Here is an 18,217-nt window from a genome sequence, read left to right as displayed (position 1 = left end):
ATGTTGCCCAGGCTGGTCTCGAACTCCTGGACTCAAGTGATCCACCTGTCTCAGCCCCCCAAAGTGCTGGGATTACAGGCATGAACCACTGTTCCAGACCTTGCAAGAAAACTTTAAACATATTTTCCTCTTGAGCATCTACTTTATGTCATTCATAAGAACCAACACCTCCCATCCTAGGAGCAGCCATAGGCCTCGGAGCAGCAGGAGCCCTACAGCCCATGAAGGAGATGCCTCTTCACTGAGGTACCCATGGGGTACAGAGAGGGAAGTAACTTGTCCGAGGTCACACAGTGCATGTGGCACTCACTCTTTCCCCATGCCACATTTAAGGGGCATTTAAATGACCACAGGACTCAGAAGAAATAAACAGTTGTGTGGCCCCCGAGGACATTAGCAGCCCCAGAGGCACCACAGGTGGACGGCCAGCCACTGACCTGCAACCTCTGGGGAACTCTGGGAGCTAAGAACACCTCAATAGATGAACTGGTGCCCAGTGGTGGGAGGCTGGGAGACATAGCAAAGGCGAGAGGGAAGTGTGAATCAAACCAGTGTTTATTTTTTTAAATGATATTTCCATGAGATGCGCTAAGCGGGGGCCTGTGAGGCCCAGGATGGACAGACCAGGTCTGTATGGATGGCAGGGGAGCAGCTGGTCCTCCAGTAATAACAGCCCAGGAAACCGGAGCGGCCCCCCAGGGAGTGGAGAGGACCGGGGGCGCTGGGGGGATTATGGTGAAGTGTTTTAAGTGGGCAAGGCCCCTCCCTGCCGGCCTCGGAGCATGACGCAGGGGGACTTTTCAGGGAAGATGACGGCAGGGGAGCTGGTTTATTTCGGTAGAGTGGATCAGATGATGGGAGATTTTATACCACAAAACGCTTTTAGAGCTTGGATCAGAAGATAGGAAAATGTGACTTACGTGCAATGAAGCAAAAAATAAAAAATAACCACACACACACACACACACACACACACAAAACACATCTGTATTCATCTACACACAATTTGGAACCCAAATGCTTATGACTCACAGACACCTGGCACCCAGTCTCAACTCTCCTTTCATGGGGCTGGCCCAGACCAGAGGGAGACAATGTGTGTATTGAGGTACACAGGAAAGCACATCGCCTGAGGGGAAACTGAGGCCCTGGGGCATGGAAACTGCTATGCAACTGGCTCAGTCACAGGGTGAGTGACTGCAAGCCTGAAGGCTAAGGGGGAACCCTGAGGCAGACTACCTATGAGTATCTACTGATTTTGCTCAACGTGCCCCCATCACCCCGCATCTGTTGAAGGGGCTGGTCACTGTTCACCTGAGGAGGTGAGGGGAGGGGAAATCCTCACACATTCCAGGGGGGTTTCCTCAAAGCTGAGATAACTCAGCTGGGCACAGTGGCTCATGCCTGTCATCTCAGCACTTCGGGAGATGGAAGGGTTGCTTGAGTCCAGGAGCTTGAGCCCAGCCTGGGCAAAACAGTGAGATCCCCATCTCTACAAAAAATAAAAAAAATTGGACAGGTGTGGTGGCTGTAGTCCCAGCTACTCTGGAGGCTGAGGCTGAGGATCATTTGAGCCCAGGAGGTCAAGCCTGCAGTGAGCTATGATTGCACCACTGCACTCCAGCCTAGGTGACAGAGCAAGATCATGTCTTTCTTTTTTTTTTTTTTGAGATTGAGTCTCACTCTTGTCGCCCAGATTGGAGTGCAATGGGGTGACCTCGGCTCACTGCAACCTCCACTCCTGAGTTCAAGTGATTCTCCTGCCTCAGCCTCCCAAGTAGCTGGGATTACAGGTGCCCACCACCATGCCCAGCTAATTTTTGTATTTTTAGTAAAGACTGGGTTTTACCATGTTGGCCAGGATAGTCTCGAACCCCTGACCTCAAGTGATCTGCCTGCCTCGGCCTCCCCAAAGTGGTGGGATTACAGGTGTGAGCCACCATGCCTGGCCCCGTGACTTTAAAGAAAAAAAAATGCTGACAGAACTCTAGTGGCCAGGCCCACATTGCCACGGCCCTGTTTTCATTATTTTATCTCTCATCCCTCAGGCCTCCCTGACACACTGGCAGTCAGTAGGAGGTGACTGGCATGAGGTGACGTAGAGTCACAGGAGAGGGTTCTGGTGCTCCCAGGACTGGCACTTCCTGGATTCTGACATATGGAAAGATTCAGAAATGCCCAGTGTCAGGGCGTTCTCACACCTGAACTCGCTCAGGGAAGTGGCTGGTCATGGCTGTCCCTCGTCTTAGAAGGTCACCATACCTTCTGGAACATGGGGAGATGCAGCCACAAGGCTGTGCCAGGTGGTGTGTCTCCCTTGGAATTCAGGCCCTACATGGGCAGCAGCAAGATGACAGGCTTTGCCATTTAGGATACCTGGGATGATGTGGGAACAATGGGATCCAACAGCAGATATTCTGAACCTGGAGGAGATGCTGGCGGGATCTCAGGAACTCCTGGAGGGGAGGGCAGGGGTGCCGCTGGCAGGAGGGAAGACGGTGATTGGCATTTCCCTGGGCTGTGGGGATGGGGCCTGGGAGGAACACTAATGAATGAAACTGAAAACAAAGCAAATTGCAGTCGCGACACTTAGTTCCCACAGCCTGTTGCTGTTCACACAGAGGAGCGAGGAGAGCCGGGCCTCTCCAGGGGAGTCCAGGACAAAGCTGGGGCTGGGAGGTGTGCACCTCCCTGCTGGACATGGTGAGGGTGGCATGAGGTGAGGGCTGGGGAGTCCACCCGCTTTCCTGCCATGGCAGCAGAGAGCACCCAGCCTTTGGAGGCTGCGTCGTGGCATCACTTACTAATTCTAGCCGTGGGAGAGCCTTTCTGGGCCTCAGTTTCTTCATCTATAAAACGGGAAAGCCAGCCGGGTGCAGTGGCTCATGCCTGCAACCCCTGCACTTTGGGAGGCCAAGGTAGGAGGATCACGTGAACTCAGGAGATTGAGACCAACCTGGTCACTTGGTGAAACCCTGTTTCTACTGAAAATACGAAAATTAGCTGGGCATGGTGGCAGGTGCCTGTAATCCCAGCTACTCGGGAGGCTGATGCATGAGAATTGCTTGAACCTGGGAAGTGGAGGTTGCAGTGAGTCGAGATTCAGCCACTGCACTCCAGCCGAGGTAACAGAGCAAGACTCTGTTGCCAAAATAAATACATAAAAATAAAAATAAAACGAGAAAACCCCTGCGACTCTGCTGAAAATACATCTGGAGCACCTAGCACCTAGTAGATGCTCAGTAAATGAAACCTGATCTTAATCTTTCAGTTCACTGGAAGGCTCTAACCTTATGGCTAAGAAATGGGATTGTCTCAACCTGAGACCCACTTTAACCAGAAAAATCAGTACAATATTACTTATTCCCCAGAGCACGCCTTTGGGTCTCAACTTCCATTCTCTCTCTGGCACTTTTAGCAGAAGGCAAGACGAGTCATACAGGAACAGGACCGCAAGAGTGTCCCAGCACCGCAGGCAGATTCTCTGTGGCCGCCGGGGGCCCACGCACTCTAAGGGCCCTCTGAAGTTACACAGCAACCCATTCAACAGAACAGGTAGCTGAGGCCCAGACAGGGTGTCCTGTTCCCTCAGGCAGTTGCCAAGATGTGTTTGTGACGAAGAACATCCTTGTGGGGCAAAGCACCTTAGGCCAGAGGTGGGTTCCATCCTTTGGCCAGTGAGGGAGCTCCCTGAATCTCACCACCTCAAGCCTATGGGGAAAACTCTCATTTTCCTGAATGCCCAAGGGAGAGAAGATAGCAGACACAACTGACCACATGGGAGGTGCACAAGACGTGTTTGTTGAATAAATAAAGGAGTGAGAGAAAGAATGAGGAGCCGATGGGTGGGTTCCAGAGTGAGGGAATGAATGACTACTCAGGAAAGGCACAGAGTTCCACACCCAAGGCAGCGGCAAAGGTGACTCGCTCAGGGGTGTCAGCCGGGGACGTGGGGAAGGCAGTGCTGATGAAAAGGTGGGCCTGGAGGGGGAGACCCCGGACGGGGCAGGCAGCAGGTGCCCCTCTCCACTAAGTTGCTGTGCCTGGAGACCCTGCACCTGGAAAGCGATGCCACAGAGGGACTGGGCTTTGGAGGCTGGCAGAATTGGCTTGGACTCCTCCCATCCATGTGCTCTTGTGCCACCCTAGCTCCCAGTGCCTCAGTTTTCTGGCTTTTAAAAATGGGAAGACTGGCTGGGTGCGGCGGCTCATGCCTGTAATCCCAGCACTTTGGGAGGCCGAGGTGGGTGGATTACCTGAGGTCGGGAGTTCGAGACCAGCCTGGCCAACAAGGCGAAACCCTGTCTCTACTAAAAATACAAAAATTAGCTGAGCGTGGTGGCAGATGCCTGTAATCCTAGCTACTCAGGAGGCTGAGGCAGGAGAATTGCTTGAACTCAGAAGGTGGAGGTTGCAGTGAGCCAAGATCGCGCCACCGCACACCAGCCTGGGCAACAAGAGTGAAACTCCGTCTCAGAAAAAAAAAAAAAGGAAGACTAATCCTTACCCCCTAGGACTGTGGTGGCATTGACTGAGAGCGGCTTGGTCCCTTGCCACTGCCACGCTCTTGTATCTCCCAACCAGGCCTCAAGGCTCAGAGACAACCTAGGGTGGGATCTTCCCCGTCGGGGATGAGGGAGCAGGGCCGCTGAGCCAGGGAGGGCCACCTCGGCCAGTGCATGCACCACTGCTCTGGGCAGCAGCCACAGCTCCAGAAACAAAAACAAGGACAATTCAATACCTGGGCCCCAGTGAGTCTGAGGGCAGTGCAGGAAGTGGCATTCATCAGACGTCATCCGATAATGCCCCTCTGTTCCCACCAGCAACTTCCTCCCAGGGGTCCCGTCAGCTTCTTGGCCTTCCACTGTGACCAGAATGAAGTCAGCTTGTCTACCTTTAAAAGGGGTGCGTGTGTGTTTCCCTTACATTTTCATTATGGTTCTTAATTCCTTATAATATGAGAAGGATGTGTTCCAGCCGCACTGGAGGGGGAGCTAAATGCCTGTTTTTCCACCAGCACGAACGCCTTCCCAGTGCATCATTACTCCCCTCCCCATTACTCTCCCATAGCGTGCAATGGAGAAGCACCATACACACCGCCGTGGGAGGCGAGATTGTGGGCTTTGGAGTAAACACTCCTGCGGTCCAATCCCAGCTCTGTGGCCCTGGCTGGGAAAGCCAGTTTACCTCTCTGAGCCTCAGTTGCCCCATCTGTAGAATGGGGCCCACTGCAGGGACCGGGATGACACTGTCCAGCTGCCTGCTGTACCCTAAGTGCCCAGGAACTGTTCAGTCACTTTCCCCGTTCAGTCAGCACTGCTTTAAAAGCGTGTGGAGGAGGCGCCGCATGAGGAAATAAATAATGAATTGGAGTCTCATCAGGCTCCAGCAGCGGCAGACAGGCTGGAGCCGGATATGAGAACACCAAAGTCGTGGAGGAGGCAGAAGTGGGGGCTGTAGTCGGGGAAGGGAAGTGGTTGACTGGGCCCTGGAAAGGCTGGGGGTGGGGGAGGAGAGAGTGTGGTATCAGGCCTTCCAGAGCTCCGGGGGCCTGGGGAGAGGCCTCCCGCTGACATTTTTACAATTCCTATGGGCTGCAAAATACCCATCCACCCCACCTCGAAAGAACCTCACTTTGGTTGAGCACCTATTATGTGCTGGGTCTGAGATGGCACCTTCTCCTCTTTTCTCATTCAATCCTTGCCACTGCTAGGTGACCCTCATTTCACAGACAAGGACACAGAGGGTCAGAGAGGGAATGACTTGTCCACAGTCACAGGGCTACCGAGTAAGCAAGGATCACTAGAAGCCAGGTTTGGGAGGCTGCAAAGGGCCTGCTTTTTCTGTTAGCCCACCTGGCCTCATTCCCAGCCGGAAGACTCTTCCTAGCCCCTCTCTTCATGTACAGATAGCTTCCATGCAGGGAATCTGTCTTCTCAATTCTGTTAAGGTTTACATAGCAAATATCCTGACGTAAGGGGTCCCCGTCAGCAAAGTGTTGGAAGTCAGAAGCTCTGCAACTATAAAAACCAGCCTGGTGTGCAAAATGGAGCCCACTCGGTCTCACGTTCCTCTTCCGCCTCCGAACCTGCTCTGGGAACGCACGCGCCAGGAGGCCCCTCTCTGTGTACAGACCCAGTTTGGAGCAATCTGTCTCTGGAACACCTTCTTGAAGATCTAGTTCAGCTCGGAATACCACGGAAGGATCTGAACTGAAGCGTTCTGCACATTTCCAGACCTGAATCACCAAGCTCCTAATATGGGTTCTGTTCTGTCCCTCCAATAACAGAAATCTTCTTGGTTGGGGGTGGACCAAGGCGTACACCTCTCCTTCTATGTGCTCATTGTTTGACACCTATTTATTACCCACATTGATGCACTGGATCTGGAGACCAGAGATGACTAAACCTGGAGCTCGTGGTCCAGGGAAGAGAGACACCGAGGGAACCCTAAGCAGGGTAGCGGGGGCAGAGAGGAGAGAACCGAGGCGGCATATGGGAGCTGGGAAGGCTCTCCTGCCACCCCAGGGCCAAGATGGTCATTTTTCCAACTCACATCATCTTAGTGGGTAGAACCTTCTCAGTTTGAAATTTGTCTCTTGTCAATTCTTTTTTTTATTTTTTATTATTATTATTTTTTGAGACGGAGTCTTGCTCTGTCGCCCAGGCTAGAGTGCAATGGCACGATCTCGGCTCACTGCAACCTCCTGGTTCAAGCGATTCTCCTGCCTCAGCATCCCACGTAGTTGAGATTAAAGGTGTGCACCACCACGCCTGGCTAAGTTTTGTATTTTTAGTAGAGACGGGGTTTCACCATGTTAGGCTGGTCTCAAACTCCTGACCTTGTGATCCGCCCACCTCGGCCTCCCAAAGTGCTGGGATTACAGGCGTGAGCCACTGCGCCCGGCCTTGTCAATTCTTCTTAATGCCCCTGCCCTCTTCCCTGCCCCCAGCACTTGCTGCCTTAGTTTCTGGCAAATGTTTGCAGAAGCCTAAACAGATGAACAAAAGGTGTTAGATATGGGCAGGAAAACTTGCAAACTATCAGCCAATCTGCCTTAGATGGACGTTGGCTTTTTTAATGGTTTGTGTGAAGCTGTGATTTCACCATGCATATTCACAATAAAACTTTGTTTCCTGCTCTAATAGTTCTTCCTGATTCCCAGGATGAAAGTCACTGTATCAAATGATCCTGATATCTGTCCTACCAAGAGTTCTATGACTTCTGGGGGCTTTGTTGCTGCAACACCCCTGACAGCCCTTGTTTTGGAAGATAGAGGCTCCTGAGACAGTGCTGGGGGTAGGGGATGTTGCAGAGGCAGGCACTGGGGTCAGGTCCGAGCCTTGCCATTTACTGGCTGTGTGATCTTGGATGAGTTTTTTCACCTCTCTGAGCCTCAGTTTAATCCATTTATAAGACAGGAACAAAATCGTCTACCTTGAGAGGTTGCTGGGAGGGCTTAAAGGAGGTAACTATGTAATTACTTGGCACATAGTAGGTGCTTGATAAGGGTAGCTATATGATCACTTTTTTCCCTCATCCTGTCTGGCTAGGGAAAATATGATCACCTTTTTTTTTTTCTTTTTTGAGACAGAGCTGGAGTGCAGTGGCACGATCTTGGCTCACTGCCAAGATCTCCTGTCTCAGCCTCCACAGTAGCTGGGACTACAGGCGTGCACCACCACACCTGGCTAATTTTTTGTATTTTTAGTAGAGACGAAGTTTCGCCATGTTGGCCAGGCTGGTCTTGAACTCTTAGCCTCAGGCGATCTGCCCACCTTGGCCTCCCAAAGTGCTGGAATTACAGGTGTGCGCCACCGCGCCCAGCTGAAAATATGATCACTTCTTTAGGCAGCTGCCTCTTACACATTTCCGAGCACCTGTGTCCAGGCCAGGCCCTTCACTGGATGCTGGGGACACAGGTAAGTCAGACCCGGAGGTCATCATCAGGCCTGACAACCATGCAGGGCAATCTAAAGTCTGGGGGATTAGTCCCCAGGTTAGAAAGCATGAAAGAGGGCAGCAGAGAGGAACGTCTGTGGGTGGGGCTCCCTGTAGCAACTCTCCCTCATACTCAGGTTAAGCCCTGGCCAAGGGCCCTGAGCACCACTTGAGTTAAGTGAGCTGCGCAACTCTTCAAGAATGACAGGTTTTGAGTAGCACGCAATGGGAGGGTGTCATCGCCATCCGGTACTTCTTGGTGGGCAAAAACCATCCCGGCCATACTGGCCCAACTGGCACTTTGTGACTTCTGGCTCTTCCTCCAAATTAAAATAAACCATGCAAGGAAAGAGATCTGATACCTCTGAAGCCATCCAGTCTGTCACCACAACCCACTTGAAGGCAATCTCAATCTCAAAAAGGGAGCTACAGCAAGTGGCAGAGGACAAATGTGTGTGTGGGAGGGGAGCACTTTGGAGGGGATTACTTGCATGTTGTCAAACACGATCTGTTTATTCCCTTGGCGCTGGAATGTTCTGATATAGCACAGAGCATCGCTCTGAGCAAGGTGCCCCACGTGCCGAGAGAGAGAAGCTCCAAGAAGCCTGGCTAAAGACTTCCAGGAGGAAAAACTGCTGTAGGCTAGGGATAAACAAGCCCTTTTGGGACAATGAGATCCTGGAGGGGGCAACCTGGAAGCAGCCAGGTACTAAACACTTGGCAATGCATCTGGGAGGCCCCACCTGCCTCTACCCTCCCTCCAGCCCACCCACAGCTGCCTCCCAGCCCCGCAGCCACCACATGACGACATCCCGACCTAAGCCCCTCTTCATCTGCAGCCCCTCTAAGGAGCTATTTGCAGAGGCCCCCATTTGCCGTTTAGGGGCTTTGCACGCAAGTGTTTGATTTTAAAAAGAGAGAAAGAGAAGCCACAGCAGGTGCCTCCACTTCCATCCCGGCCCCACCCCGCCCTCCGAGGGCTCCCAGGGATCTTTGTGCCGTGTGTGTACGTGTGTGTCTGAGTGCTGGCGTCATCCCCACATCTGCTGCCCTGTGACAAGGGCCTTTGAAGCTCCACAATGACGCCATCTGCCAGGGACAGCCGGCCGGCTGGCTCCTTCAGAGCTGACCCCACGGTTACCATGGCAACCAAGGTGGTGGCACAGGGCCTTCAGAAGAACCACCAGGCTAATGATGTCAGGAGGTTCCCTGCAGCAGTGTGGCCCACAAGCCCAGGGCTTTGCCAGCCCACGCTTGAGCAGAGGTGGATGGGGCAGAAATGGAGGACAGGCTGGTGGCCAAGGATAGGAAGAGAAGGAGGAGTCATAGAGGCATTGGGTCTCTGACGAAGGAAGGGTCTTCCCCGTGGCTTCTTGGAGCCTCCTGCTCTCAGAAGGTCAGCGGCTCACTGGGGAGTTCGTCACCTGCCAAAGGGGGTGGCATGGCCTTCACAGGACATGTTATACTGGGCACCTCTGCGCATAGCATTCCCTTTCCCGGGCCCTTCCTCCTCAGCTCAAGGCCCATCGCAGGGTTCCATTCTTAGAGTTCCCAAACAAAGGGGATGGCGCCCTCTTGTTTGCCTGCAGTGTCTGGCGCACATCTCCACTAGAGCCGGTCACAGCTCCCTGTGCTCACTCATCTGCCTCTCCAGCAGGGGGCTCCTTCAAGGCAGGGACTGCGTATGATTCAGCTAACCCTGGTGCCTGCTACAGGCGCCGGAACATAGTGAATTCTAGCAAATGTTAAGTGAATAAATGAAGTCGCTTCATTTCTCAGCCACTTGCCAAGTGATTTCTTTTCTTTTTTCTTTTTTTTTTTGAGATGGAGTCTCACTCTATCTCCCAGACCCGAGTGCAGTGGTGTGATCTCGGCTCACTGCAACCTCTGTCTGCCAGGTTCAAGCAATTCTCCTGCCTCACCGTCCCAAGTAGCTGGGACTGCAAGCATGTGCCACCATGCCCGGCTAATTTTTTGTACTTTTAGTGGAGATGGGGTTTCACAATGTTAGTCAGGCTGGTCTCAAACTCCTGACCTGGTGATCCGCCCAGCTCAGCCTCCCAAAGTGCTGGGATTACAGGCATGAGCCACCGTGCCCGGCCGATTTCTTTTTTTTTTTTTCTTTTTTTTTTTGAGATAGAGTCTCGCTCTGGTACTCAGGCTGGAGTGCAGTGGCATCAGCTCAGCTCACTGCAACGTCCGCCTTCTGGGTTCAAGGGATTCTCCGGCCTCAGCCTCCCGAGTAGCTGGGACTACAAGTGCCCACCCCCCATGCTCAGCTAATTTTTGTATTTTCACTAGAGATGAGGTTTTGCCATGTTGGCCAGGCTGGTCTTGAACTCCTGACCTCAAGTGATCCCCCGCCTCAGCCTCCCAAAGTGCTGGGATTACAGGCATAAGCCACCATGCCCGGCCATTGCCAAATGATTGTAATGCCCAGAGTCTCAGCTGCTTTCCATACAGGAGCAAACAGAAACGGGGACAGAAAAGAGCCTTCTGAACCCTACTGTGAGGCATGGCTGGAGGGGGTTTCTCTGCTATAGTCAATGCTACAGACCCTAGGGCCTCTGAGGAGTGGTCTAGACCTTCATGGAGGCACCAGGGAACCTACTTGTATCTTTGTATGTGGCTTATCGTGGGTGTGGAGTAGGAGAGCTGCAGTAAGAATCAGCACCAAGACCCACTTGGGGTGTGCTACCCTGTGGGGTCTTGGGTTAAATCATTTGCTCACAAATCCCCTGATTTTTTGGGTCCTGGGGTTTGTGCATCTCCCCTCAGGGTAGCTGTACCCATGTCCTTGCACACCAATAGCACATGTGGGTTCCCAGGGCTTCACATCTTCCCAATCTTTGTAGTAGCAGGTTTTCAATTTCTTTCTTTCTTTCTTTTTTTTGAGACGGAGTCTCACTCTGTTGCCCAGGCTGGAGTGCACTGGAGTGATCCTGGCTCACCGCAACCTCTCCCTCCCAGGTTCAAGTAATTCTCCCACCTCAGCCTCCCAAGTAGCTGGGATTACAGGCGCCCACCACCATGCTCCGCTAATTTTTGTATTTTTAGTAGTGTTTTGCCATGTTGGCTAGGCTGGTCTTGAACTCCTGAACTCAGGTGATCTGCCCGCCTCGGCCTCCCAAAGTGCTGGAATTACAGGTGTGAGCCGGGCAAGTTTTCAATTTCTGTCAGTCCAATAGGATTCAATTGGGTCTTTTAATTTTTTTATTTTTCTGAGACCGGGTCTCACTCTGTTGCCCAGGCTGGAGTGCAGTGGTACCATCATGGCTCACTGCAGTGTCAACCTCCCACGCTCAAGCAATCCTCCCACCTCAGCCTCCCAACTAGCTGAAACTACAGGCATGCGCCACTATGTCTAGCTAATTTTTTAACTTTTCTTTTGTAGGGAGGGGGTCTTGCTGCGGTGATCAGGCTGGTTTCAAACTCCTGGCCTCAAGTCATCCTCCTGCTTCCACCTCCCAGAGTGCTGGGATTACAGGTGTGAGCTACCATGTCTGGCCTGAATTGAGTCTTGTTTTAAATCCCATCCCTCCAATTTCTAGTGAACTTGGCTTTTCACATCTGCAAACAGCTTCTCCTTTCACGATCTCCTCTGAGTCCCACAAGGCCCTGGGAGGTGGCAGGAACAGAGATGATCGTTCTTACTTCACAGATGAGAAGGCAGAGACCCTGTCACAACATCCCACTGTTCTGCCTCCTGGCACCCACTCTTTCCTCTTCCAGTAGCTGGCCCCTGCCTTTTCTCTTGAGAAACCTCATTCCTCACAATCTGTGTCCCTGCGGTTTGGATGGGGTTGACACCAGAGAGGGTACAGGGCCTAAGCCTGGCCAACCAGAGCATTTGATTTCCCAGGCCACAAGGATGGCATGAGGCATGAGCTGGGCCAGTGAGAGCTCTGTCCTATCTAGGACTTGGTTAGAATGACTGAGAAAGAGGCCATTTCTACTGGTAAATTCTACTTGAAGATGAAGCCAGTATAGCGGAAAGCAGATCTGAAGATAGAGACCTACTCCTGGCAATGTTCGAGGCTGGATCCAGCCATGGCTGAAGCCTTCTACTCCTCAGGCCAGCTCAAGGTCTGGTTCTGGATCTTCGGTAACAGAGTCCTGACTAATACTGACCTAGTTATTGCGGGAAATGAAAGAGCCAAGGCCCTTGATCTTGAACCATCATTACAAGCATGAAGAAGTACAGAAGCATAAGGGCCTCCCAATGCCATATTTATCTTTAGGTCTCAGTTTCCAAATCTGTGAAGTAGGGATAGCCACCCTGTCTCTTCCACCTCCGCTAACTCTGGCTTCTTCAGTACCTCCTGGGCCTCTTGGGTGAAGAAGGGCACCCTGACCCTCCTGTTCTGACCCCAAGGACCTTCTGAATGGGAGGCCAGGAAACAGTAGACGTGATAGAAATAATCAGCATAAAGGAAAACTAACATCAGCTTGAAGCTGCCCTAGAGAAAACTGGATGTGGTAGAGACCACGGCAAAAAAGAGAACAGAGAGGAAGGAAAGGGAAAAATCGGACCCTATTAGCAGCTGTAACTGGAAATTAGACCTGGAAAAAAGTGAGTTAAATCTTTGGTGCAAAATTTACACATTAAAGGATAAGCTCTGCTAAGAATAATTTCCGTAACAATAAAAAGCTGGAGAAATCCTAAACATCTAGTGGAACCATATGGAGATCTGCTTCAGGAATTAAATGGATTTCAGGGCATTCCCCTCTGGAAAATACTTTCTAGACAAAACGTCATTGATACTGATGTGTTTCTGACAACATTTCTCAGCATCCTTGGGGTCGAAGCCTCCTGTGCCCAGCCAGAGCCCCTAGCCCTGCAGGCTGCCTCCTGTTTCAGCGAGAACAGGTGAGGGGTGCCAAGGAAAGGGGCCCAGAGCAGGCGCGGGGTGGCTGGCTCAGGGCCCCACCCACTGCCCCAGGCCACTCACCGTGGTGATGAATCTGTACAGCGGCTGCCGTCTCTCTGTGTACTTGACCGTGATGGGGCTGAGGTCGTAGCGGAACCAGATTGCAGGGATGATGCGGCCCGTGTGGCTGTAGGCGACGTATTCCTGGGGTAGAGGATATAAGAATCAGAAGTACAAACTGTGTCTCAGGGTGGGCGGGGACTGGATTGCAGAGGGCCCCCCAGCAACCCTCCAGAAAGGACTTTCCTCCCTCTCTGCCCCACGAAGCCAGACTCCCCCACTCCCTCTCTCACATCCCTTCCCCTGGAGGCCCTAAACTCTGCCGTGCACAGCTGGGCATTTTTGACCCCCTTGGTTGTTTAGAAATTGACCATGTGAGCTGCAAGCAGGACCAGAATCAGAAAATACATTAGAAAGCAGAGCTGTAAAAGGAAAAGTGCAATTTTTGGCTATTGCCTCCTTCAACCTCTGGGCCACGCGAAATCCATTCATTTATTCAACAATGGTTTGCTGAACGCCTCCACTGTGGTGGCCCATGGCTGGCTGCTGGGGACCCCGAGGTGAGCAAGTCCTGCCCTTTCCCCAGAGGGAGTCACAGTCTGCAGAAGGAGGAAGACATAAGAATATCCCTAACACTGCGACATCACGCATGTGGGATGGAGGGACATGGAGAGCTGAGGGGAATGAATGAATGACCCATTCTCCCGGGCGGCATCTGGGAGACTGGGGAGGGGACATTCTGAGCCACACATGATGAATAAGCAGGAGTCCCAGTGTGTGTGTGTGTGTGATGGGTGTAAATGCCGTGTGGGGAGTGGGCTAGCTTCTTCAGAGGAATAGACTGAACTGCAAAGCCAGAAGGCCCCGCCCTGCCACCAACCTTCCTGAGAATGCACACAGCAGGGACTAAGGATACTAAGAGGCTGAGCTAACAGTGCATCCTTGGGCCAGCCCCTCCCTCCCTCAGGGACTTGGCTTCCCCATCTAAACACGGATGGGCCTGGGATGATGACCCCTGGGATCTCTCCAGTTTGGGCACTTCAAGGTGCTAAAGTCTGCAACAACTGGAGGCCAAATTGAACCACTGGGGTACCCCCAACCCCACATGCTGAGCCTGAGGAGCCCAGGCCGCTCCGGGGGTAAGTAACACTGAGCCCTGACCTCCCGCTGGGTCGCTGCTGCCTGCTCCCAGGGCAGAGTGTGGCTGCAGCCACAGAGAAGCTAAGCAAGCTGTATTTGGCTGCTGGGCCTTGCCAAAGCATTGGGAAAAGGAGCTTTGCGCAAGGGAAGACCAGCTTTCTCCAGGAGAGCTGCTGGGGCAGGGTGACTGTCTGGGTCACAACCCAGAGCTGAGGGACAGAGAAAAAGAGTGAAAAATAGCAGCAGTCAGTATCACTTACCTAAAGGCTTTTTTTTTTTTGGTGGGCTAGGCATTTTTGAAAACATTGCCTCATGTGACAGCACTCTTATAAAGTATCATCTCCATTTTATGAATGAGTAAACTGAGGCACACAGTGGCTATGTGACATGTCCGGGGTCAATAGCTAGTGAATGACTGAGCTGGAATTTGAACTGCAGCGTGGTCCTGAGCTTGCATCTGTGCTTTTCCATCTGTTAGCTGCTATGAGCATGTGAGGGTTACAATGAGATGCCCCCTGTGAAACAGTGAATAAAAGAAACAGGGCTCCCGGGAACATCAATTTAGGGTGAGTCAGAACAGAGGGACTATGTCATTGGACAGAGAGCAGCTCGCAGGTGGGCAGACTCACAGCCCCTTCCTCAGACTGAGGCGTGAGGTGATCAAGAAGCCAGGCTCTGGAGCCCAAGGAAAACCTGTTCTAATCCCCACTCAGCCACTTTATAGCTCTACAACCACCTCTCAGTGCCTCAATGGCCAAATCAACAAAATGGGCTCAATAACAGTCTCAATATCAGAGCTGTCAGATGATCGAGAAGACGGAAGAAGAGAGCTTAGCATGTCTAGCCCCCAGGAAGTACTCAATGAGTGACAGCTATGCCTCCTACTATTGTTATAATTAACTGAGCTAAACAGGTATCACTTATAAGGGGTTTGGGCAGCCTTGGAACAGAAGAAAAAGGACAGTCCTGGTGGTAAGTGGGAAAAACCCATCCACCAGGGTCTAGCAGGGGCATTTCAACCAACAGGTTTCAAGTATTCATGTCCCATTGGTGGGATACTCCCGGGGAAGCCCAAGGCTGTCTTGTCTTGAGACCACTAATTGCTGTGTCATCCCACTCTGCAGACTCTGACCATGCTCTGCTGCCCACTAAGGCCTGGCGTCTTCTCCATGACTTTGAGTGTTGGGGTCCTGGGGACACCCCTGTCAATCAACAGCAAATTAATCAACAGCCATCTTGGTGTGACTCAGTAGCCTCATGAGTTTGGGTAAAGTGCCTGTGCCCTGAGAGCAGGAGTGTCTGTCTGTGTTGAGCACCCAGGGGTCTGTGTCTAAAGGACTCGGACCAAATGCAGGGCTGTTTGAGACCTGCAACCCCAGGACCTTTGTAGGACGGAGACTACCTGCTCTTTGTCAAACGCATCACACCCTATCTCCTGGTTAGATCTGTTCTCCTTGACTCTGAGACTGCCACATGGGCAGGGACTGGGCCTTTCAATTTTACCCAGGGACAGCGCCTGGCCCAAGCTAACCCCCAGGAAAGGCCTCCAGAAAGGAACCAGAAGAAAGTGCGTCGGTGCAGCCGCCTGTCATCTCTGCTCTCCGTCAGCAGAGGGCGCCGCCGCACACAGCTCGGCCCAGCCACCGCCCGCGCACCTTGTTGGCCACCGTGTACTGGTAGGAGTACCGCTGCTTGCCACTCTTGTCCTCATAAACCGTGGGCACAATCTTCAGGATGTAGTCGTGGGAGGCCAGGGCTGCGGGAAGGACACAGCAGAATGAAGCAGGGGGACGGGCACTGCCCGCTGACAGCTCTATGTCATTTCAATCCTAAGCCTAAATTCCCTGGGCACGGCAGGGGGCTCATTCCCCAGTTTTACCACCAACCAACTGCTCTTCATCTTCTCCCCTTGGATACCGGGAATTGGGAGACTCTATCCATCAGGATCTTTCCTCCTGCACTGTGCACATTATTAAAATTCTGGAAACAACCCAAATGTCCATCAATAGAGCAACCATGAAAGAGTGAGTGTTGGCCGGGCGTGGTGGCTCACACCTGTAATCCCAGCACTTTGGGAGGCCGAGGCAGGTGGATCATCTGCAGTCAGGAGTTCGAGACCAGCCTGCCCAAGATGGTGAAACCCCGTCTCTACTAAAAATTCAAAAATTAGCCAGGCGTGGTGGCAGGTGCCTGTAATCCCAGCTACTCAGGAGGCTGAGGCAGGAGAATCGCTTGAACCTGGGAGGCGGAGGTTGCAGTGAGCTAAAGTCACACCACTGCACTCCAGCCTGGGCGACAGAGCAAGACTCTGTCTCAAAAAAAAAAAAAAAAAAAAAGTGTGGGTGCTAGCAGCAGCTATTCTCCAACAGGGAAAAGAACCAAGTCATGGGACAGGATACACATGTGTCCATGGATTAGGGGAGGAGGAGACACTCTCTATCCATGTAAATATATAGGAGAATTATCTGGAAAGATGCCCAAGGAACCACAGGCAGCTTTAGCTTCTGGGGAAGAAGGCAGGATTTGAGAAAGATCCCATTTCATTGTACATCCTCTGACACTGTTTGAATAGTTTTACTTTTAAAACAAACTAGGTTTCAGTATTAAAAAGAAAAGAGCCTATCAACCAGAAAAACTGCACCAATGAAGCGCTGATGAACTGAAGATGGGGAAAGAAATCAACGGCAGATCAGTTCTTCCTGGATGGGGGAGCTGCTGAAGGCAGGGATGGAGCCTTACTCATCTCTGTGTCCCCACAGCCCCGTGCAGGGCCTGGTACCAAGTGGACCGCGGCAAATGCTTACTGAATGAATGAACGGATGGAAGGATGACTGGACAGGGGCATGAATGAAAGCACAGATGAATCAGCTGCTGATAAGCATGAGGTAACTGGAGTCCAATGCTGGGCTGATAGAATGCTGGCCCAGAGCTGCCAAATATCACTCAGGAAAGGTATGAACTCTCCTGGGCCTTCTGGGATGCTTACAGGAAGCTCATGGGCCTTCCAGAATCTCGGGTCACGGAATACAGAGCTAAAATAACACAGAAATTTAGGCCTGTGGGTTCCAAGCCTGGTCGCAGAGTTGAGTCAGTCCTCTTCTGTAAGAAGGCTGGGGATGCAGACAGCATTCACTGCCCTGACACTCCCTCCCTGCCCCTTCCTGCCAAAGCCATATCTCAGTAAGCAAAGGAAGTGCTTCTTGAATTGTTTTGAGTAGGTTCCTCTGAAAACCCGAGAAAAGTCCTGCAGCCGCAGAGCCCAGTCCATGAAGACTCCAACATCCCTCTGTTCAACCCTGTAATGGTTCTCAGATGTCAGAAGCAGTCGAATCATTTGGAATAAAAAGACACCTGGACCTCTTTCCAGGAGCATCCCGCTAAATGGGTCAAGGGTGGAGCTCAGAATTTGCATTTTTAAAACAAGAGCCCAAGACCACACTTGATAGTGGTGTCCAAACGCCTATTGCCCTAGGTTGAAAACTTGAAGGAATGAAAAAGTGAATGCCTTATCAAAATCACACCTGTAATATTTCTTGTTAAAATTTGTACAAGGCCAGACGTGGTGGCTCATGCCTGTAATCCCAGCACTTAGGGAGGCCGAGGTGGGAGGATCACTTGAGGTGAGGAGTTCAAGACCAACCTGGCCAACATGGTGAAACCCCATCTCTACTAAAAATACAAAAATTAGCCAAGCCTGGTTGCACACACCTGTAGTCTCGGCTACTAGGGAGGCTGAGGCAGGAGAATCGCTTGAACCCAGGAGGTGGAGGTTGCAGTGAGCCGCCACTGCACTCCAGCCTGGGCAACAGAGAGAGACTCCATCTCAAAAAAAAAAAAAAAAAAAAAAAAAAAATTGTACAAAACACAGGTGATCACCAAGGACAAAACAAAAAAATCACCATAAATTCACCATCCTCAGAAAACTATGGCTCACATTCTCACATATAAACTGCCAGACATGTTTATACATATATTTATATTTTCCTAAAATAGGACCATACTGTATCTTTTTTTTTTTTTTTTTTTGAGACGGAGTTTCACTCTGTCACCCAGGCTGGAGTGCAGTGGCACGATCTCGGCTCACTGCAACCTCCACCCTCCAGGTTCAAGTGATTCTCCTTCCTCAGCCTCCTGAGTAGCTGGGACTACAGGCGCCTGCCACTGCGCCTGGCTAATTTTTTGTATTTTTAGTAGAGATGGGGTTT

At 51.7% G+C, this 18,217-nt stretch overlaps 1 protein-coding gene across 3 annotated transcripts in view; it reads right to left on the bottom strand.

The window, feature by feature from the left end:
- The window catches only part of ERGIC1 (endoplasmic reticulum-golgi intermediate compartment 1), a 117,970-nt gene that overhangs the window by 3,836 nt on the left and 95,917 nt on the right, over nt 1-18,217 (bottom strand). The window contains exons 8-11 of one of the 3 annotated variants that reach the window (XR_010112246.1): nt 15,668-15,768; nt 12,894-13,016; nt 2,377-11,559; nt 580-1,492 (exon numbers count right to left, since the gene is read on the bottom strand). Coding sequence is in view for 2 of the 3 variants with exons in the window: in XM_063604707.1 (XP_063460777.1) it covers nt 11,506-11,559; nt 12,894-13,016; nt 15,668-15,768 (278 nt within the window). In the remaining variant the exon portion in view is untranslated. Of the gene's footprint in view, nt 1-579; nt 11,560-12,893; nt 13,017-15,667; nt 15,769-18,217 lie in introns of those variants that run through there. The other 2 variants (XM_063604707.1, XM_003813997.6) reach the window with 2 other exon arrangements.

This window comes from Pan paniscus, chromosome 4, assembly GCF_029289425.2.
Source record: "Pan paniscus chromosome 4, NHGRI_mPanPan1-v2.0_pri, whole genome shotgun sequence".
In the NCBI taxonomy this organism is placed as follows: domain Eukaryota; kingdom Metazoa; phylum Chordata; class Mammalia; order Primates; family Hominidae; genus Pan; species Pan paniscus.
The sequence above is the reverse complement of the archived record's forward strand: the minus strand, read 5'-3'. Positions and strand labels throughout refer to the sequence as shown.